This window comes from Grammomys surdaster, unplaced genomic scaffold (genome assembly GCF_004785775.1).
Source record: "Grammomys surdaster isolate TR1022 unplaced genomic scaffold, NIH_TR_1.0 146, whole genome shotgun sequence".
NCBI classification, from domain to species: domain Eukaryota; kingdom Metazoa; phylum Chordata; class Mammalia; order Rodentia; family Muridae; genus Grammomys; species Grammomys surdaster.
In genome coordinates this window covers 11,169,494-11,191,743 of record NW_021604604.1, presented here as the reverse complement: position 1 = coordinate 11,191,743, position 22,250 = coordinate 11,169,494, and the positions used below count along the sequence as shown (strand labels likewise).

The window sequence follows — 22,250 nt, the reverse complement described above, 5'->3', positions numbered from 1 at the left end:
AGAGAGAGAGAGAGAGAGAGAGAGAGAGAGAGAGAGAGAGAGAGAGAGAGAGAGAGAGAGAGAGAGAGAGAGAAAAGCCTGGAAACCTCTCTATCAGTTTCTGTCTTCCTAGAACTAAGGTGATATTCTCAACACGAATACCCTCTGGAGAATGCTAACATATATTATCAAGAATTCAATGACTTGGAGAAAAAGAAAAGATGGTAATTATGGGAAAGACCTGATGCTTGGTGGTGTATTTGGGGGTATTCTGGTTTACCATCATCACCAAAGTCCTGAGCCAGGATAAGAGTGCATACTCCAGACAGTCCATGAGGGACAGTCCAATCCTTCAAGCCACAGTGCTTAGGATAGGAAGCTCCTGGGATTAGAATCAGCCTGAGGGAGGGAGACTGGGGACAGGATGGTGACATGAAGGACTTAACTCCAATACACTGGCTATGTGCACATTGCCTTACAAACTTAGGAAAGGAGGCTATGTCTCTGAGAACTGCAGAGCCTCAGCTATCTTGAGGCTAGGCTGGGCTGTCACAGTAACTTCCTTAGTTCACGGTGACATCCAAGAAGAGAGTTGGCTCATCCCAGGTTCCCCAGAGAGGTGTCATAAGTGACATCGGGGTTTTGTGTATGGTCCTTTTCATATGTGCCTCCACATGCAATTCATCATTAGAATGGAACATCAGGCTCACCCATTCCCTTCCAGGGATGGACCATAAGGTGTGTGGATAAGAGGCTATTTAGAGCCTGCAAGGATCCAGAGGAGGACCTAACAGAACCTGCTTGTCTGGGAGCAGGATGGGAGCTTGTGGGTGGCACTGACCATCAATGACAAGCGAAGCCCTCTGGGTGGGTTTCTTCCCTGACTTGATTCGGTTCTCATTGATTGCGTTTTCTATCTCCTGCAGCTTCTTCAGTGCATTCAGATAAGAGGTTTTCCTTTGCTTCTTCAGTTTTTTGCTGACATTGGGGTCACTGGCTAGACGGCGGGCAGCCTCGGTGATCTGGGACTGAATTGCAAACTCTCGTTCCAGGCGTTCCAACTCAGCTTCCTGTGGGAGGAAAAACCAATGCTTATACCTTCGGAAGAGAAGGAGACTCTACCTTGCCCACCTTTCGCCCAGACCTCAGCCCTAGCCTTTCTGGGCTTTCTTTCTCTACCAAAGGCCTGATGAAGACCAAGCTGTAGAAGAAATTCAGAACCTGTTGCTAGTAACTATCATTTTCTTTTTCTACTTAGAGCATGATCTCTGGATCATGTGACTGTCCTCTGGGGTTTATTCATATGTGGACATCTCCTGATCCTGCCACATATCCCCCTGTCCTTCATCTTTGTGTGCCTCATGTTAGGATGCTTACCCACACACCTATGTGTCTTCTGGCGGCCCTTTCTGCAAGCCCTAACTGTTCTTTTCACACCCGTATGTTCATAAAGGCCCTTCTTGGCCCTCTAGGGGGAAAGGATGATGTGGAGGTGGGTGGTAGAACCATTCCCTCCACTTCTCCTTGGATAGGCTTCAGACTCTCCCTTCCCCCTTCCTGTGTAACTCCCTCCTATCTCTACCAATTCCTTTGGCCCTTATACCAAGATGAGTCTCCCTTGGGAAAAATAAGGATGTAGGTGTTTGCTGTGCCTAGGAGACCCAGATCTCGGAAGACCCTGGATGGAGCATTTGCTGCTGGCCTATTGTCCATATGTCTCATCTACAGATGTATACACACACAGTGATGCCAGGAGTGGAGGAAGATCGTGTGTGTGTGTGTGTGTGTTAGGATCTGTGCTTGAATGTAGAATCTCCTTAAGTATCTTTGATTTATCTCTTTCCTGGCTTTTATGTTTTGGATGTAAACTATCCCTCACATTTGGTTACCAGTTGCTGGCATTGTTTGGGGAAGTTTGGTAACCTTTAGGCAGTGAGTACTAGCTGGAAGAAGGAGATGGCTGGGAATATGCTCTGGTGGGAGGGGTCAGGGGTGATAACTTAGCCTCCTGCCCAAGCTAGCTGTTTCCCACCTGCTGCCAAGATTTAACAAGCCTTGCCGTAAGACACCCCCCCCCCCTCTAGGTTCTGCTCCCTGACCACAGGCCCCGCCTCCAGGCTCCACTCCAAGGTAAAATCATAGTCCCTGAAAGCAGGAGCCTGAACAAAACCTTTTTCTATTTTAAGTTGCGTTTGCCAGGTATTCTGACATAGTAACGAGAAAGTAAAATGACTTCCTAGGGAAACCATTTTATCGAAGCTAACTCTAAGCAGCAAAAGTTATTCCAGAGTTTGAGTATTGGGTGAGTGCAGGGGCTAGCAGTCTGGGCACGTTCTGGGAACTCCTAGGAGATATGGATTCCTGTAAATCCCACCCTACATAAATGTATGGTGACCACACAGTGGCTTCTCTTTTCCCAGTACCCACACATGACCACTGAAGACCACATATCTTTTGCTAGGTGATTTGCAGTTACATTAAGGTTTGGCAGAGACTGACCAAACTAAGGAAGCAGAGACTGTTGTGTTTCCTGGATTCCATATGTCTTGCTATTATGGTGGCCCAATAATATGTTTCTAAGCACAACAGGCCAAGTTCTGGATTGGGTGGGGTAGGGAGGTCTACTAAGGAAAACACTCTCTGCCTGATTTCATTGACTTTTAAGCACTTCAAGTCTAGAAGAGGCAGGAAACAGGAGTGGGAAGGAAAAGGGCTAAAAGGGACCATTTAGAGACAATAAACTCCTTCCAGATCCTTCCAGTGCTGGCCACACTTGCTCGCTCAGAGGAAGAAGGATATCAACATGGACTCCTGCCCAGAGCCTTGAGTCAGGGACAAAGCCCAGCCTGTGAATTTGGGCTCCCTGAAGCAGCTGTTCCTGGGCGGTTATGATAGCTCTGGTCCAAGACAGTGACCCTGAGATTTACAGGCGTCTAGGAGAAGTCTTGATAAGTCCAACCAAGTCAAGGACGAGACTGAATGGCTTGTCTGTGGAAACAGTCATATGACTAGGAAAGCAGAGCTAGCACAGGAGCACCGGGGCAGCACAGAACAAAAGTAAGGCTTTTTCCATTGGGAGGAAGTGTTGCAAAATTCTATCTGCTTCCTGTTATGAAGTTCAGGAAGATGCAACGGGGCCAGCAAGGAATCCTCAGAGCCCTAGAGTCAGCTTTCTTGAAAAGCTGAAAAACCTACAACTGTGGGAACCTGAGCCAGGCATGGAAGGACACTCATTAAACACAGGATGCTTTTCAAAGCTGAAGTTGTGATGTCGAGCCAGCTTTGGAAGGCAGGCACCTGACCACACGGCGCTCTAAGTTATTCCCAATCTGACATCTCTATTTCCAGCGGCTGTTTGCTGAGCATCTGGCATGTGGCATCCAGTGAAACGATGTTCTAGCTCATTTGTTCCTAGTGATAACCCAGCGAAGTCAGCATCGAACTTGAACATATGGAAGAGGAAGTGGCCTAATTAGGCATCACTTTGGATGAGGTGCTCTGGTGTGCCTGCTAGCCTTCCAGGGATCTGTGACTGCAGGCCTCAAGCATGGCCCTGAGCATGCGCTCTACCTTCCCGCCGACCTTACTTTGGAAAATGTCGTTCTCTAAGTTCCTTAAAAGGCTAAAAGTACCTTCCCTGCTTTTTCTTCCCCTTGGTGGTGTTTACTCTTAATTGTCAAATGTCTTCGAGGGATTTTCAAGACTAAGTTAACTGAAGTGAGAAGACCCTCCCTAAATGTAGGTGATGTCATTCTCTGAGATGGAGGAAGGAAGCTGAGCGACAGCGCTCATCTCTCTCTGCTTCCCAACTGCAGATGCAGTGTGGCCAGCTGCCTCACGCTCTCCCTGCCAAGCCATCCCCATGACGACTGTATCCTCAAACTGTGAGCCAAAGTAAACCAACCCTCCAGCCCCCAACGCCCCCTTTACCTCCTCTGCTTTTGTCAGGACATTTTGTTTTAGCCACAAAACTAACTAATGTGCCAGGCTGTGAGTCCTGACCTGTTCTTGAGTCTTCTGTGTACTACAGCATTAATAAGTAACTCTAGTCCCCAGAAGAAATTTGGAGAGACCTAGAGACCTGAAGGTTAACCTGACCTTTTGTTTCTCTTGCACAAGGGCAGGATTTTTTTTGTTTTTGATTTTGTTTGTTTGTTTGTTTTTTGACACAGTATCTCACTGTAAAGTTCCGACTGTCCTGGAACTTACTATGTAGACTTGGCTGGCCTGAAACTCACGAAGATCTGCCTGCCTCTGCCTTCCAAGGGCTGGGATTAGAGGTGTGTGTCACTAGCCTGGTTGAGCTTTGATTAACCTCCAATATAATTCTCCAGTCTCAGCACTCACCAGTATTCCATCCAAGCAAGACAAAAATCATGTTGAAAGATGGCTTTTCCAAATACATACAACTGAGGCCATGACAGAACCATCATAGGATGCATGTCCATGATGTCCATGCAGGGATGTGAATAGTCATGTGACTTAAGATGGTGGAGGGCGGGTCCTTGTCTTTCCCCAGCCAATGAGAACTGTGGCAGGAGATTTAATTCTATGTAAGTCTTTCCATAGCCAATGAGAGCTGTGTTTCCCTTTGCAGACCAGGAATCAGGCAAGACCCGGAGTAACAAAGGCCATTACTAAAATGTATATTTAGATGCTACTGGAATTTTCTCCCTAACCTTAACTGACCACTTGAAAATAGTCTACAGTATTGGACAAACAACTTCAACAAAGACCCAACTGTGTACACTCAGGCAAGCAAACTCAGCCTATCAAGGAAAACCATATAGCAACTACCCAGCTGACCCACGAAATGCTAAAAGGAGAAATATCGGCATTTGGAAGCAATGAAGAAATTACAGAGAACCTAGCAACCCCAACAAGGACAATTAAGGACAATGCAAACAGGAGAACGGGAAAGATTCCAATACCTCTCCTTTAGGCAGGATTTTCTGTTCATCCAGCTTGAAGGCTGTTCCAATTCTCCTCCGTACAATAGGTGGCTCCTCTCCTGGATCCAAGGGATATTCAACAGGCAATTTTCCTGTGAGTTCCTGCATGCGCAGAAGAGTGTTCAGAGAGGTTGTGTATCACATATATCAGAGGATATGCTTATCTTTTATCTAGGACACTCAATCGGATGCACAGATCCAATGCATACCTAAGATCCGTTACCATAAAGAACTATGCTTACGTGAGAGTTCGTGTGATAGCTGAGCCTTATGGTTCAGACCTACACCCTAGCTACTCAGGAGGCTGAGGTAGGCGTATCACAAATTTAAGACCAGGTTGGCTAACTAATGAAGCCACCTCAGAAGACCTCCACAAAACAAAACAACCTCCCCTAAAAATGATTTTCAGATCTAGTTCAGTGGCAGCGTGCTTGCCCAGTATGCATAAAGCCCCAAGTTCAATCCCCAGTATTGGGGTGAGGGGTAGGAGGAAGAGTTCACATTATGAAATTTAACATCTACAAAAAAATTGAATGCCAACTCTCTCTCCTCTACAGAACAGATGTGCTTTGGGTTTTTTCTCCCAAAAATAAATGTTTTGTCAAGCAAGTAGAACTTCTCTTGGACTTCATAGTCATCCATTTTCATCCATTTGCTGATCTAGTGAGCATTTCCTGTGAACCTACTATGTGTGAAGAAAGGCTACACAGCCAGTAAGCAGCAATCAACACAACTGATTCTTTTCAATTGCGTCAGTTACTCCCACTTGGAAACTTAAGTGTTTGTTGTTGTTTGTTTGTTTGTCTCTCTTTTCCCAAACAAGTTTTCCGACAGGGAGTGTTACCTGGATGGCAAATGCATTGTCTAGAAGAGACTGATCATCATTTAGTTCTGGCCCTGCACTCAACAGCAGCAGGCTGACCTCAAAGACCAGGTGTGCTATTGAAAGCCTATACCCTCAATACTCATCAAGGCCACGAGTTCAAGGCCAGCCATGGCTACATAGTGAGACTCTCTCTTTTGTAAAAAAAAATAAGACACTAACTTCTGTGTGAGAGTTCTAGTAAAAACTAAATGTGAACACACAGAACACACACACACACAAACACACACAAACACACACACAGAACACACACAGAAATGCTGGTGTATGTGCATCTGAGGCTCTGGGATTCTAAGTGTTAAGGGCACAATGATGATGAGGAGAAGACAGATTCCACAGTGACCCTGGGCCAGCACAGTGACCCTGGGTCAGCACAGTGACCCTGGGCCAGCATAGACCATCTGAGGAATGCCTCAGAATCAGAAGGCCCTGCATGAGTGTGTTACACTGGGCTACATGAAGACTGGTTTAAGTCTGCAGCTGACCAAGACTAGGGAAGCCAGACAGGACTGCAAGAAGTCGCTCTGAGACTGCAGAGTGGCACCGGAGAGGCTGGGGACCCCACTCTGTGCATTCGGCAGGCACATCTGAGCAGATGCCAGCTCTGACTTTCTGACCCTAAATCAGTGCAGGTGTTGCACAATGACACAAAGGACATCTGTGATGAGGATGAGCTAAGAAGTATCCTCTCGAATCTACACATAAATATGTTTGGCAGCCCAGGTCTGAGTGCCCACAGCAGGCAAAGTCAGGTCACAGGGAGGACCCCCGAAAGTCCTTCTTGTTGTGGCAGGCTGACTGTATGGGTATGTGTGTCTATGTGGTATGTGTGAGCACAAGCACCCCCTCCTGAGCCTCTTCTCCTCTGTGCTCATGTCACTGGAAGTAGCTCAGTGGATCTTTTACTCCTTAGGTAGGCCTTTTAGAATTTTAGAACAGGATATCCCACTGTTTGATGATTGCCTCTGGAATAGTCTCTCTTTAAAAAAAAAGATTCAAGTGTCTCTGAGACACTTGCTTAAACTGTGACTTCCTATCTGCTCCCCTCTTAGGCCTTCTACAGACAAGAGCCTGTTAAGATTGTTATTTTAATATATGTATAAACAACAAACTGTCAGGACTTCCTTTTCTGAAACATACATATAAAAAAAGGCAGGAGAGGTTCTTAAACAGTGCCATGGATTTGTAACTTTAAAGTGTTTGCGGTTTCAGTTTATATTTTTAAAACGAGGCTACTGCTTGGAAGTACCCAGGTCAAGGTCTTGATCCTCCAGCCATTTCATCGGATTTCACATTGCCCCATGGGAGGGAAGTAATTTAATGCAGGGCAGTAGCCATCCCGCTGTTGAACACCCATGGCTCCCCCTCTGCCTCAGGCTGCTCTCTTCACAAGGGTCAAACAGTGTTGCTTGCTACTTGAGTCTAGAAGATCTGTGAGCAGGGGATTAGCAGGGAGGCTGCAGGGTGCCTTCATCTCACACGTTTCAGGAGACTCTGGTGGAAGCTAAGACACGTGGACAAGGGGCTGGCGTTCGGGTTGTTTCTGCCTAAGTTATATTTTGCTGTTCTCAAAAGTCAGAGGAAGTGGAAGCTTTTGTTTTCTTTATATTGCCTTTGTGAAACTTTTATGGTACATGCCAGCCTTGCCTTGACTTGCTTCTTACGTGCTGCAATGTATGGTCTTTGCTTCGTTTAGGGATTTCTTTTATTAAACACAAAACAAGGCTTTACAAATTTATGAGAGGCAGACACCAAGACCCATTATTTGTTTTTCTCTCCTTTAAGCATAGTCTTTATAAAAAATGCTGCTAATATTTACAGTATCACATAGCGCACACGTGCGTGCGCACACACACACACACACACACACACACACAGCCAGGCCCATGGCTTTTCTGATTTGTGATAGATTTGTGCTAATGTAGTTCTGCCTTGAGCAGCTCTGGTTTAAATCAATCCAGATGTAATTAAGCCAAGTTGAAATGTAATGTGATCTCACTCTCAGGCCCACTGGTTCATTCTTCCTGCTGCAAGGCATTATTACTTGGGGGAGGGGGGAATGCACCTCCTGGATTTAGTTAGGGACCCTCTCTGTGCTTCCCATCCGGAACTGTTTACCCACAGAGCTTTTGGTCATGGTCTGTGGAGCACAACTACTCCCTGGAGAACACCACTGTACTCATATGAAGCACATGCACATGTATGTTTGTGTGCACAACACACACATGTGCATAACTGTATGCATTACACTAAGAAATAAAGCCTACGAGCACTGAAGTCTAAGAGGGAAGAATGAACATTTTAATAGATGTCGAAGTGGATTGTGGGAGCCTCTACATATATATCACAATTGGGACTAGCACCAAAACAGCCTGAAGGAGATGTTGTTTGTGGGAGTGGTGTGTGTGTGTGTGTGTGTGTGTGTGTGTGTGTGTGTGTGTAGTATACTTGTAGCCATATGTGGAGGTTACAAGACAACCCTTGGGTGTCAGTTTTCCTATTCTGACTTGTTTGACTAGCTGCCCCGCTCCCTCCCATCTCCCCAAAGAAATGGCAGTGGTATTCCACTTCGTTCGGATTCACCTCTGGTCCTCACACTTGCAAAGCAAGTGCTTTATTTGTTGAGCCATCTCTCCAGCCCGATGCAACATTGCTTTACATCAAACTTACATGCTATGCTGGGTATATAGCTTAATGGAAGAATGCTAGCCTGGCATGCATGAGGCCATAGGTTCAATCCCCAGTGGCCCAGAAACAAAACCAACAACAAGCCAACGAACCATCACCATCACCACCAATCACCAACTATCTAAAGAAACAGCAGACCTGCAGGTTTAATGGATTACTGTGCATTGTAGGTGCCGCCCTGGTGTCTTTGTTGGCCTGATATAATGCTATATTGTATCCAAAGACAAACTCAGAAGAGGCAAAAGCTTTCCCAGCAATGAACAGCCATAAGCTCCTGGGAAGCAAGGCAGTGGTAGGACATTATATTCAATGAGGTAGTGTCCTGTGAGGACATGTCCTATGTGGTATGCCATGCATGCATGGTTTTGCGACGGTTAGAGGGACTTGTCATTTAGCCTCGGGATGTATGTGTCATATGTAAGATTCAGTTAGTGACTGCTTTAACTGGCACAGTGCTTCCTCAACACCTTGCTTCTAACAAAGGACATGATGGAGGGGAGGGTGTTTCCAGCACTGGGAAGGGAGAGTACATGTTTTCCTGAAAGTCAGTCCATATTTGTCTCCACCCAGCCTTTTGTCCATAGTAAAGATGTATGACTCAACAAACAACACAGATTTAATTGCTTACAGCTTCCCGGAGACACAATCTCTTCAGTTCCTCCAGCCTCTGGCGCAGCGTCTCCTCCAGAGCTTCCTGCCTGGATTTCAAGGCAGCCAGCATGTCTTTCTTGGCTGACTGCGAGCTATCTGATTCCTGAGAACCTGTTGATAAACAGCAGGGTTACTAGGCCGGCTGACAGGGGACGAACATCTGGACCACTAATGAAATTCACCGGAGCTCACAACTCGGATATGGGATTTACCCCGGGAATCAAGGAGCGTGAAATGAGACAGGTGTGCAGTGCTCCAAGCATGAGGAGTGAATTCAAATACCACGTGGAATATATAGCTTCTCAGAGGACTGGCAGGAGAGCGGACTCTCCTGAACAAGAACATTGTCATTTCTGATTGTCTTAAGACATGTCGCACCAGCCAATTTTAATACATTTTACAAAGGAAAGGGGAAAGTAAAGTTTAAGTTAATATTAGTGATTTTAATACATGATTTAAATTTTCTTTTGTCTACTGAAAGATGATGATTTTTGCTTATTGCAAAGATAGTATCTGGTCTTTGTAAAATATTTGAAAATATAGACAGGTATAACAATTATATATTATAGGTAATATAATAGTAATATAACACATACACATAAACATATCAATTAGAATTTTGTTCACTATTTTATATGAGTGCTATATGCTGAGAAAATTTTTCTCCTAACGGAGAGAATACAATATAGAGTGATGCATACTTTTCAAAAGCCTTATATGTCTTTTCCATGCTTTCCTGGCTAGAATGTCTGCATGATTCAAACAGCAGGCCGCTAGATATGCAAACGTTTCAGAAGGCAACCTTGTGAACCCAACAAAAGGAAAAGAAGTTGAAAATGCCAACTGGAGGAATTTAGCTTAGACCAAAAGATTAATTTCCAGGCTGCAGTGTCTGGCTCCCGGAGCAGGTTTCTTGTAGTAAGGCTAGTAGTCCTTTCTACCTTGATGGGTTATAAAAGGTGTACTGATGGCTGCCCTAGACACGGCCAGGCTAATGGCTACATTTCCTCTCGTTCATACTAGCAGAACTGTTAGAAATCAGCAGATATCACTGACTATGCATTGAGGGGGCTTGGACCTTAACACCCCAGCTCTCACGTCCCTAGAGAGCTGGATCTATATGTCTGTAACTTCGTTTCTCAAGATCCTGAGGCAGGAGGAATGCAAGTTCAAGACCAGCCTGGCCTACAGGAAGCTACTTCAGAGACTTTGGTTAGTATAGGTAAAGATGAACACCCGTACTGTGAAAACTGTAACGCCTTGCTGTGAACAACTAGAGATACAAATGAACAGAGGTGACGACTACTGTAGACCTGGATCCAGATGTTATTGTTTTAAAGATGTCAATTCGCCATGAATTAACAACGTAAGAAAAGTGATCCTAATAAAAGTCCCAAAAAGGACTTTGTAGTGTAGGGGTGTGGATCGGGAACTGTATTTCCATAAGAGACAACTGAACGTGTGGATGGTTTGGCGGCAATGGATCGGAGGCGATCTCAATTGTAAGGATGATGTCTCAGCATCACGACTTCTGTGCCTTTGCACTGAACAACTCTGCTAGATCCAACATTTCTCTAAACATATCACCCTATTCTTTAGGATCTCTGATCAGGAAGCCGGTATTCCCTTGATTTCCATTTTCCCTGATCCCCGGGATCCTAATACTGAAGAATTCTCAGTGTCTAAGCACAGTTTGACTCTGGCTGAGGCTGCATTCTCTCCCTTTTCTGGCCCATTTGAGCTTGAAATTGAAGACATCTATCACTGTAAGAACAACCATCTTTATGCTTCCCCAGGAGCAAATAAATATTGTCAGTTGTATACTTGGGTGCTATAATTAAATTGTATCTCATCTTAGTGAAAAAAATAAGAAGAAAAGAAAAAGTAATAATCTACTACGTGTATGTCATTCTGTCATGGAAGCTGCCTCTCAAGGTTTGGATCATGCTGTAACTCTTTCCTGAGTTTCTGACATGCTTTAGTTGCAGGTGTCCAGCATTCAATAGCAAACTCAGCAAACGCTTGATCCTTGCTGAGACTCCATTACCTCATGGTCCTCACAGACTCAGTCCAGATGTGCCTTTCTTGGGTATCACGTCACTGGATCCTATTGCAGGCACTCTTGTTTGCCGATGGTTAACGTTTTTCACATCCCTAAGTCTACTACCGTGTACTTATCAGCTCTAAACCCTCTCTGAGCTAAGTCCATCTAAGTGAAACCTGGAAAAATCATTATGACTCTTAATTGGGTCTCTTAGTACCCATCACAAATCCCATTTGAAGACAGGAAAATTTAATGAGGCATTCTCTGCTCCATCACCTAAAAAATTAATAAGGATGTAAAGTAATACTGGAAGGAAGTCAGACTTTAAAAACAGGCCTGGGGAAAACTGGAGTTCAGAAAGATTAAGGAATTTCTAGCATGAGTGAAAAATTCATTGTATTCCCTTCACCCCTGCCTAACCTCTCAATAGGAAACGGTGATTTATTGCGTCAAATCTAAGAGTCCTAGATATTTGGGAACAGCAAAACTCACCACAACATTAAATTTTAGGAAGCAAGCATACAATTTGTGGATGATTGGTCCACTGTTACAGGATTAGTAAAGAGCTGGCCTTGAGTAGTGGGGCTCATTATGGCTACCTAAATTATTATTTCTAATAATTAACTTAAGTATCAACCCACATTCGATGGGATAGAGAGCCTTGGCAGGCTTGATAGCTCCTGAGTCTGTCTGTGTATAGCTGGCACCCCAAATGCTAGCTGGCTCCACTGTGCACTGGGAGTCTGGAAATTCCTTCAGGAAGCATACAGAGCCTGGAAGCTAGGTTACACCTCTGCAAGTTAAGTAACTGAACCAGGCTACCCTGGACACACAGGCTTGCATTTTAACGGTAACTGGACAGTCAGGTAGATGGGAAACATCTGGATTTGATATAGTCTAAGGCATTTATTAGATGGGTGGTTCTTGAACAAGGCATTTGCTCTCCTATCTCCGTACTAAAGAATGAATGGGATAACGCATGTAAAATACTTAGCACTGTGCCTGGGCTAGGTAAAGCCTTCACATAGGGTTTCATTTACCTTAGTGGTGTAGAATTAGAGAAGCCATTGAAATGAATTACTCCTTCTTAGTGAGGTACCAGTCAGAGACAAGAACCTCACTCAATGATTCAGAAGAGTGAGGAGGAGCCCAGAGCTCCAGCTACAGAAAGAAGCAACAACAGGCAGTATTTTCAAACCACCTTTCCTAAGCACCAAGACTGCAGGTCTGCCTCAGGGGCTACTGCAGATGGAGTTGGGAGTGTGGTTGGGATGCTTATTGGGCTGTGGGTCTCCATCCCATATTTCACAAGCTTAAGACAGCTCCTCATAAACCTGGGACCTTTGCTAGCTGTGGTACAACGCCTTTAATCCCAGTACTTGGGAGGGAGAGGCAGGCAAATCTGAGTTCGAGGCCATCCTGGTCTACAGAGGGAGTAGACTAAGCAAACTCTGTCTTGGGGGGTGAGGGGAAACCCTGATGCATTTGAAAAGAGATCCCATTGCCTTCTGTGTTGAACGGTAATTAACTAATTTGAGGCAAGCAATCTGGTGGCTTCTCTATGTAAGAGCTTGCATGTTCTAAGTCTGTAGGCTGTGACCAGTAGCTAAGCATGGCCACCCAGAGGAGAGATCGCCAAGTGCCTCGGGACAAGCCCACTGAGAGCCTCTCAAAGAACATCTGAGGAAGAGACCCATAGTTCTCTGTGAGGCTGAGCATCCTCACAAATGACCTCTAGGTGTTCCTTGAATGAGACTCTTGCCTTTTAAAAGGGAGAAGGAAAGGAAGCCAGCAAAACTGGTCAAAATCAAAGGGCAGAGATGCGTTCTGGGTTGACCACTTCAATAGCAAAAACAGAATCAGGAACTCAGGTCAATTGGAGTTTCTCCAACTATAAGTTCAATATACACAAATAAATGATACTCTACCCTGTCCATCTGGATTTGTTTGTTTGTAGACAGGGTCTCACTATGTAGACCAGGCTGGCTTTAGACTCTCAGTGATTGCATGTTTCTACTTCTGTGCTGGAATCAAAGCCATGCACCACTACACCCAGCTGACAAAAATAATTTCATAGTCTGTGTTTGGACTTGGGGAAGCCTGACACTATAATTTGTCTATTATCAATTATTTGAACCATTACATATTGCACATCCCAGAACTCTTTAGGGTTATATGTAAAGCCCACACACCTGGTAAAAACACATACGTCTGCTATCTTTGAAAAGGAAAGTGACTGAGAAAGACAGTGGGGTTGTCATCCCATATCTATTACTGAACAATACAAGGCTTTGGCGTTTCACCTTCTTGAGAACCATCCTGGTCCTACCCAGAAAGTGACCACCTGACCAACCTTCTAAAATGTCTCCAAACTTGAAGCACTGATTACCCAATAAACAATTAACTCAAGCCATTCTTTCTCAGCCATCAGCCTTCATTTCTTCAAGTTTCATCAAAGGAATGTTTAGCCAGTATCACCTCCTTCCTTGGCTACCTAAACCTCTAGGAATGACAAGCACTCTTCCAACTCTGATCATTTCACCACTGCTACTGCAGCCCCCTGGCAGAGGCAGGTGGGGGTGGAGGGGTAAGGGGTGACAGGTGGGAGATGGGGAGGAATGTTTGATTACCAACAAGCACCTAAAGGGTTTATTTTTTTCCTGATCCTGAATGCTAAATAGTCTTAGACTGGAGCTGTCTGTTAGATGAAGTAAGAAGATGGATGGGTCATATCTACTGTACCTGGAAGAGTGAAATTTCAAAATGTGTACATTGAACAAAACAGAAGCCAAGGGTTTCCCAGGAAGGGATGGAAGGATCAGAAGGGATAGTGGGTCGATGCAGGAGGCCAGTGAGAAGCAGGTGAGATGAATATTTTTGAAAGGTAACTGATAATCCATGAATATCCTTTTGGAGAGGGCACTAAGCGGTACTCAGATTTGTAGAACAGGGTAGTCTCTGGAAAACAAGCTGGTGTAGCACCCTCTTAAAGCAGGAGCCTGCAATCTGGGGGAGGGGGGTCTAGGGATATGGGGAGCTATGTGTTTGTTTTGGCTCAGCTTCTGAGTGGATCTGGGATGGAGGCGGGGCAGGTTCTAGAACTTCCCTAGGTCTCAGTTTCCTGTGAACTGGGCAATGAAAACAGGGCTCCTCAAATATTAGGAGCATGAATCAGGAGAGTGTTTGGAAGATGTTAGAAGACGACTCAGAACATGCTAAATGCCACACAAAAACTAGTTATTGTTCTTAGAAATCTTTCCTGGCTTTTACTGGGGGGGTTGGCATCTCCATTTCAGAACGTTCCATGTTGTAATAAAGGAATGGCGGCTGGTGTGGCTGGCCCAGTCAATCCAGGAAGCTCGTGGGCAGAAGGGAAAAAGTGGGTTTTGTTTGTTTGTTTGTTTTGTTTAGAACTCAGCAGGGGCTTCTTACATGCTGCAGTTCATTGAGACCTCAGAGAGGCATCTCCTCCACATTCACAACAGAAACCACAGTGGCATAGGGAGGCAGAAGGGGGACTCAAGCTTTGCTCTGTGTGGCCTGCTTAGTCCTTTGAATGGACTCTGAGAGGGGGGACATTCTGTCTAACTGCTCTGGTACCACGGTGATGCCCCGTGGGTTGCATTTGCTTGCATCTTCCTTCGCGGCAGGACCACACACCACATACTCTGATCTCAAAATGCAAGAGAAGACCGAAGGAGAGGAAGCCAGTGGCAGTCTTCAGATCTCCTGGTGCGACAACAGAGACTTTTCTAGTCCCTTCCCTGTGCAAGGTACTATGGGGGAGACCTAGTCTCAGCCTTCAGTACTGCCTACTGGAGGAACTGGAGACAAGCAAATCAATGAGGATGGAAGCTGCGTTGGTTACCACAGCACAGGGACCAGCTAGGAGACTGGCCTGGTTTCTGAATGATCAGCTTCCCTCTGACTGACAGCCAGGAAAACCTACTGAGTTCTCTAGAAAACCTTTCCCGAGTTAGTGCTTAGCAAATCTCTACTTGGATGCTAGAAGAGAGAAATACAGTCCTTTAACTGTCTGTGGTCACATTATACTCCTAACCCAAAGGATTTGATAGAACTAGGTCACCAGTGGGAGGAAGAGCTGACCATGAGGATGACAGCTGTTTATAGATGTATTTTTAGAGACAGGGTCTCTAGCTCAGGCTGACCTTGACCTCCATATTAGTTTGACCCTGATCCTCCTGCCTCTGTTTACCGAGTTCTGGCATTAAAGAGGTGAATACTAACATATTTGGTTTATAAGGTGCTGGGATTGAATTTGGGGCTTTAACTATGCTAGATAAAGATTCTACCAAGTGAGCTACATTGTCAGCCCCAGGAAGATGATTCTTATCTGAACGTGGCTAGGCAAAGACTACTGCTTAAAGAAAGTCATTTTCAGTGGGCATTTGGGGATCTTCGGAGGAAACCAGCTGACATCACAGATATTACTGTGGATTCGGGACCGATTTTCCATTTTCCAGCTGGGGAATCTAGACCAGTCTGGTGGCAGCTGTATATGAAAAGACCCCATGTGGAGGGGCCACAGAGCAAACAGCAGCTCTCTCCCTGTGACCATATGGAAGGATCTCCTCACTCAGCCGTGATGGAGAATTTGTTGCAGTCATTCCAGAGATCCCAAGCCAGTCGGCACCGGATATGAGTTTGCATCCTGCTGAGGATACGCTGAGATCTGTGCATCTGTTTTCACAGACAGATGCTGATGAGAAGCCCCCCTGCTCCCACCCCCCAATCCAGAAGGCGGAAGGGAGCTTTCCTCTTTGGAAGGAGGGGAAATATAACACAGATAGTAATCTCCCCCCCCCCACCCCAGCAAGAAAGAAATCTGTTGCCGTAAAAGCGAGGGAAGGAAGTGACTGCCTGTTTGGTTTTTAGGGGGAAAATGAAAAGTTAAGACAAAAAATGGAGACAGTCAAGTCCCAGCAGATCTGTGGAAGTTGTGAGGGAAAGGCTTGGCAGATACCCAGGAGTAAATATGGGGAAAGAGGTTAGACTCTCCTTTATGATAAAGAGATATTTACTTCCCAGAGAAGTTCTCAAGGATGAATTCCTGACATCAGAGACATCCTGGAGACTCTGTGGTACAATGCCACGTTGCAGATGGCAGGGTCATCGTGATATCTCCAGGGACCATCTCTGCAAGTTCAATGTGATTCCCAACATGAGAAATGAATGCATGCTTGGAGAACTTTTCATCAGCCTTGGAGATTTTACAAATGGAATCGTTTAGTTTGGGAAGTAGTGAAATGGAAGTTCTTTGAAAAGCAAGCACCTTTTGGTGGTGGCTAGTTGATGGTGGCTAGTTGGTGGTGGCTAGGAGTCTTTGGGATGGCTTGCTCTTGGGGGTGATTCAGTGGCACTTTTTGCCAAAAAGGGAGAATACAAATGTCACTTAAAGGGGGTGTACTCCATGCCAAGAAGAAGGGAAGGAGGTAAGCAGAGAGACAATCCCTGTTTAAAAGTTAACAGCATCTGATAAAATATCTAATTGAAACTATTACTTGTCGGTAAGGCCTAAGAGCGCCATTCCTTGGCTCAGGAACCTGGGGAGCTGATCCTGCTGTTCCAGGACTCTTGCTCTGTTGTAATATGGAGGTTTAGAGATTAGTTGCAAATCTCCATGATCTTTCTTCTGTGCTCTCAGCAGAGATGGGAACAGAGAACACAGAGTTTGGCTAAGTAGAAATACTGATGTGTTGGAGATGGCAGGAACATCTCTCTTCTGATGTTAAAACCTTACCACTGAAAGCTGTTCATTCAGACTATACAGTGTCAATCTTAGTTCTATTCACAGGCACATACACCTTTACTAGTAACACCCAAGGGCACAAAGACTGAGTTTGTTACCCTCTCCGTCCACCAAACAGAAGCCGAAGAGACCACCTTCCACTTTCCTCTCCTTTTCAACTCAGGCCAGACCTGCTCAGATGAGTCCAGAAACATCCATTCTGCAGACAGCGCTTTTGCAGCCTGCCCAGTTTCACAGTCCAGCATAAACAACCTCTTTGGCAGTGCCTGGGAGGTTGTGCCCAACAGCAGAGCTGAGGTTATGACCAAATTTAAGGCCTCTGGAATGCAGTTCATCTTGGACCTAAAAGGAGAGGCACCACACAGCCAATAGAAAACTCTGAACGGCCAGAGAAAGATCCAGGAAGAAGACAGACTTCCTCCTGGTGATAAAAAAGAGAGGATGTACACAAAAGGAAGACCACTAAACAAGAATCACTGCACGATTTATACCAGTGCAGTCGTGCGGTGTGAGGTGGGTACAGCTCCAAGCACACAGCTGGTAGGCGCCTACATCACCTCTCTGTGGGGAGAAATGTCAGATAGCTGGCATCGTCATTTTTACATGAGTTATTAATAAACTTCCTCACAATGGGAGGAAACAGTTGCATCCAGAGGAGGAGAATGTGGGAATTGTTGAATAAAGAAGGTGGACCCATCCCAAGCAAGGCTTGGGTCGGGGTTGAACACAACATGTTTTCCCTAGAATGAAAAGTGTCAGAGCTACGAAAGTATGGCAGAATGCAGGTTTGGGTGTGGTTTTACTTTTTAAAACTGCAGATCCATCACCGTAGTCTTTATGTTCCTGCTTGATCAAATGGAAGGAGACTTGGATGCCATCAAATTAACCACGCAGCCAAGAAGACTCCATCCGCTGCCTTCAAACTAACCACACAGCCAAATTCTTATCTACAAATTCATCTCTCTCTCTTGCACTCCTCTCTTCCACTGACACACACACACACACACACACACACACACACACACACAATTGGTTTGGGTAGCTAATACAGAAAGTCATGGGGCCCTGCAGAACCCTGGGTAGTTCCTAAGTGGGTTTGTTTCATTTGTTTTAAATAGCCTGAGAGCAAAACCACATCTCTGACAGGCCTCATACTCTCCCTGAAATCCTGACTATTACACGAAGACAGATCCTTAAACCAATGCTGACCCAAATCTTAGACTCACTTCCTGAGAAGCTCTGGAGGCTGAGTGTCTTCAGCTACAATGACAAGTACAGTTGTTCATGTTTTGTTACACCTCCCCCACAGCCCCTTCCCTCTAACACTTCAGGTAATGGGACAGGAAGGGAGAAACAAACCCTTTGAGGATCCTGCAAGGGATTTGGGTCTTCTGCTTTTCTTTCTTCCTCGGTGGTGCTGGGGATTAGATTGAGGGCGATAGGCAAGTGTACTATCCACTAAGCTGTAGCCTAGCTCATATAGAATGAGAAGGTGGGCTGACAGGGAGAGGAAGACCGTGCTCTAAAACAGCTCAGTTGAACAAATGGTTTGAATTTACACTTGATCTCTCAAACTGAATTTGAACATCCTAACAGTGCCCATGTGACCAAATCACCATGGCCAAAGCTATCTCCAAGTTTGGAGGAAATACCCAGGCTTTTACAAGGCCATTGTGACTGAATGTCTCGGCTTATTCCCTCCCTTTTGGGAGGTGGGTTACACATGTAGCTTTTGCCCAACACAGGCCTGTACTCTGGCTTAGATGGGACACAACTCTGTGAGTCTCCACCAGGATAGAAACCGACAGCCTCATGGGAGCTCCCATGTAAAATGTCTTGATGCCGAGCTTAATCAATCACAGAACCATATGGCCTTTTCATTTGGAAATGCCAGCCACCACCTCTCCGGTTCTGCCTTACTCAGGGCATCCATGTGCATGAGCTTCTGGTTTTTGGAATGGATAACAATGACATTCCTTCATTTCTTTGGCATTAGAGGCCTCTGACACCAAGAACTTGATTTCTTAGTGATTTTAAAGGTAATTACAAACCTGTAAATAGAAACAACTGCCTTTAAAGCTGCTAATAGCTTAGACCCACTCTATCTCCATTTTGTATCAACAGACAATACTCACATTCTTTTCAGAGAGGCACCCTGTTTTTAAATGCCCTGTATACTAACCCTCTCCCTAGTTTTGACTCAGGCCAGCCCTGCATAAACGAGTTCAGAAACATCCATTCAACAGAAGGAGTTTTTGCCGCACTCAAGATTCTACAGGCCAGTATAAATAAACCCTGGCAGCACTGACTCTTTTGGCAATGCCTGGGGGGTGGCAATGGAGGGGTTTGTGTCCCAAAGCGGGCTCAAAGCTATGAACAAAATCAAAGCATAATATCTCTTAGGGGTTAAAGTAAATGTTTACATTATGGATATAAGACAGTATTGTTAATATAGTTCCGTTATGCATGATGTTGCACTACTGGGAAGTGTTGGAAGAAATAAATAGAGCCAACCAGGGTTGAGAGGCAAATGCAAGTGACCTTGGATCTAATAGCAATGTGACAAAGAAGGTCAACCTGACAGCAGGATAGAGATGCACTGTCTAGTTCAAAGACACTTGGATGCTATTCCTAATGGTCCATGTGGCATTGCTTCTGTCTGCAAGGGAGGCTGTGTTGGCAATTCCCAGAAAGGAGACTCTTAACACATGACACACGCCTTACTGCTAGGCTACAAAACTTAGCAACAAGTGGCCACTGGGTGCTGGAAAATGAATCTGTGCTAGCTAGGTTCTCAATGTGCTTCTAAGCTACATTTACTAGACACCACTAATAAGGAGGGAAGGAGGAAAAACAGTTTGTGCAATTGCATACTGGGTTGTCTTGTTCATGAGTGAATGTTGTTCGAATGGGAGATCAGGCAAGTAAGTGTTTGCTAATAAAAAGACAAGAGCTGTCCTGTGACAGCACACATGTGAGAACATGTTACAGGCAGGAGGACAGAAAGAAAGAAGAGGAAGACTAGGTGGCTGCCCCAGTTTTAGACCAGTAGCTTAAATTTCTCCACAATGGGGACAAGAGCCTGGTCCATCACAGGCAGAGGTACCAATGGCTTTCCTGTGGTGGAGGCTGCCTCCTCTAGAGCAAGCACTCACAACAGGCATCAGGCAGCAGCCTCTGTGGGAGGGAGGACCAGATCGTGTACCCTAGAAATTCCCTTTGTTCACGGATGGCAAGCATCCTGTTCTGGTTCCTCCCTCCATTGTCCCAGCTGTTTTCCTAAGTCATGAGGGTGGGCGTGGGGCATTCCCAAAGAGCCTCACTTGGCATTCACACACACTTTTCAGGCTCAAACTTGTATGGCCTGGGAGAGGTTGACAAGTTCCTTGGTCTCCTCTCGGGACTTTCTCTGCCTTCCACAGTTCTTGCTTAGCAGTGTCAGAAAGGGCTGAGTGGCTGGAAGCTACTGACAACCTGCGAGTGGCCTCAGCTGCTCCTGTCAGTTTCTAAACACCTCACCTGGCCCCACTATAACACTTGAAAGTCACTCCACCATCTTGAGAGAAAGATGCTCACATATTACATGTGGGCATGGATCCAGCAGGAAGATTTTCTCATGACTTATCTTTTAGCCCACTGGATTGATGATTAATGCCAATCTAATGGCAGTGTAGAAATGGATTGCATTCTGGCTTCAAAGACGCTTGGATGGTATTCCTGGTGGTTGGGGGTGTCAGTCTCATCTTAGGGACTTTGTCTACAGCTTCTGACAGGCATCTGTCTTGGTGCCCTTAGAGCTTGCCTCAGAGATGTGAGGGGCCCAGAAAGATTGACCAGGTCATAGGCTCAAAGTGGAGAAGCCTGGGTTTCATTATCTTGAGCCACATGCCTGCTTTAATCTTTTTTTTTTTTCCAAGAAGAGTGGCCGCCAGGACACAGTCCCTGGACTACCAGCAGCAGAGTGATCTGGAAACTTGGTAGAAATAGAAACTCATTCTTGGGCTCATGAAGTTTTACGAATCTTGTGAGATGAGCACAAAGCAGTATCATATTGTATCCCTCTGACTCCATGCTGGAAGAATCCAGGGTGGAGCAAGGCTGGATTCTCTGTAACTAGATAAGGAGGCAGGTAGGATATAGATCCAGGCTTTTGCCTCAGACTGGGCTTAACAGGAACTAGGAAAATCATTGCATTCTGTGTCTAAAAGACAGAGTGTTGCCTTTGGTTCTGCTTTGACCATTCAGTGGGAGGCTGAGAGGGGCTGTAACTCCAGGTAGACCCTTAGGGTTTGAATGCTCTTGTCTTGATACAAGAAGACAACAGTTTTTACAATCTTCCTTGCAAACCTCTAAGCCTCAGAAACAGTAGCCACCTGGCACACATTTTATATGAAACAGCTTTGAAGAATTCCAGGCAGGGGTAGAGTTAAGAGTTAGAGTCAACACCATGGAGATCTGGCAGAGACAGATCCAGCTTTTATGAATCTGAAGCTTATCTAATTTTGACAGCTCCTTCAAGACAAACATTATACAACACGTCATATTATAAAGCTCGAAAGCATGTGAACATATCACTGGGTCATAACCCACTCAACATGGAGACCTGATTCATACACTCTGTCTGCTCTACAGCAAACCCATGTCTCACTCCAGGCTAGTATACATTCTCCTCTCTTTAGCTCTTTCAGCTTCTACTTCTGACTATGAGTGGGTAACACTAGCCCAGAAGCTAACTCGGGTCAGCTCGCCTTCCTCTTCTGTCTTTCCCTTTTCTGTTGTTACAGTTGTTTGCAGTCAGTGTATATAGTTCTAGAACTGGCTGGCCCTGGAAAAGGACAGGAGGTAAAGACTTCTTTATTTCCTAGCTCAGAGGCAAGGTGACATGGCTCCTGTCCTAGTTAACTTTATCTGTCAACTTGACAGCCTACCGTCATCTGCCTGAGTCTCAAATAGAGGACCGCCCAGATCAGATCAGCCTGGGGTCATGTCTGTGTGGGATTGTCTTGACTGGGGATTGATGTGGTAGGGCTCGTTCCACTGTAGATGGCACCATCCCTAGGCAGATGGGTCTGGGCTGCATAAGAAAACTCGTTAAGTATAAGCCTGGGAGAGCAGAAGAGTAAGCCGTGTTCCTCTGTGGTCTCTGTTTCAGTTCCTGCCTTGGATTCTTGCTCTGACTTCCCTCAGTGATGGATGGTTAACTGGAAGTATAAGATGAAACAAATCCTTCTTTTCTCCTCATCACTTTTGGTCACAATGGTTTAGCACAGACAGAAAGCAGAA

The 22,250-nt window shown here is 45.4% G+C and overlaps 1 protein-coding gene across 3 annotated transcripts in view; it reads right to left on the bottom strand.

Moving 5' to 3' along the window:
* Nucleotides 1-22,250, bottom strand: part of Frmd4a (FERM domain containing 4A) — a 201,397-nt gene that overhangs the window by 18,758 nt on the left and 160,389 nt on the right. For all 3 annotated transcript variants that reach the window (XM_028764786.1, XM_028764785.1, XM_028764787.1), the window contains 3 exons: nt 9,131-9,264; nt 4,911-5,033; nt 821-1,049 (listed from right to left, as the gene is read on the bottom strand). In XM_028764786.1, coding sequence (XP_028620619.1) covers nt 821-1,049; nt 4,911-5,033; nt 9,131-9,264 — 486 coding nt within the window. The remainder of the gene's footprint in view (nt 1-820; nt 1,050-4,910; nt 5,034-9,130; nt 9,265-22,250) is intronic.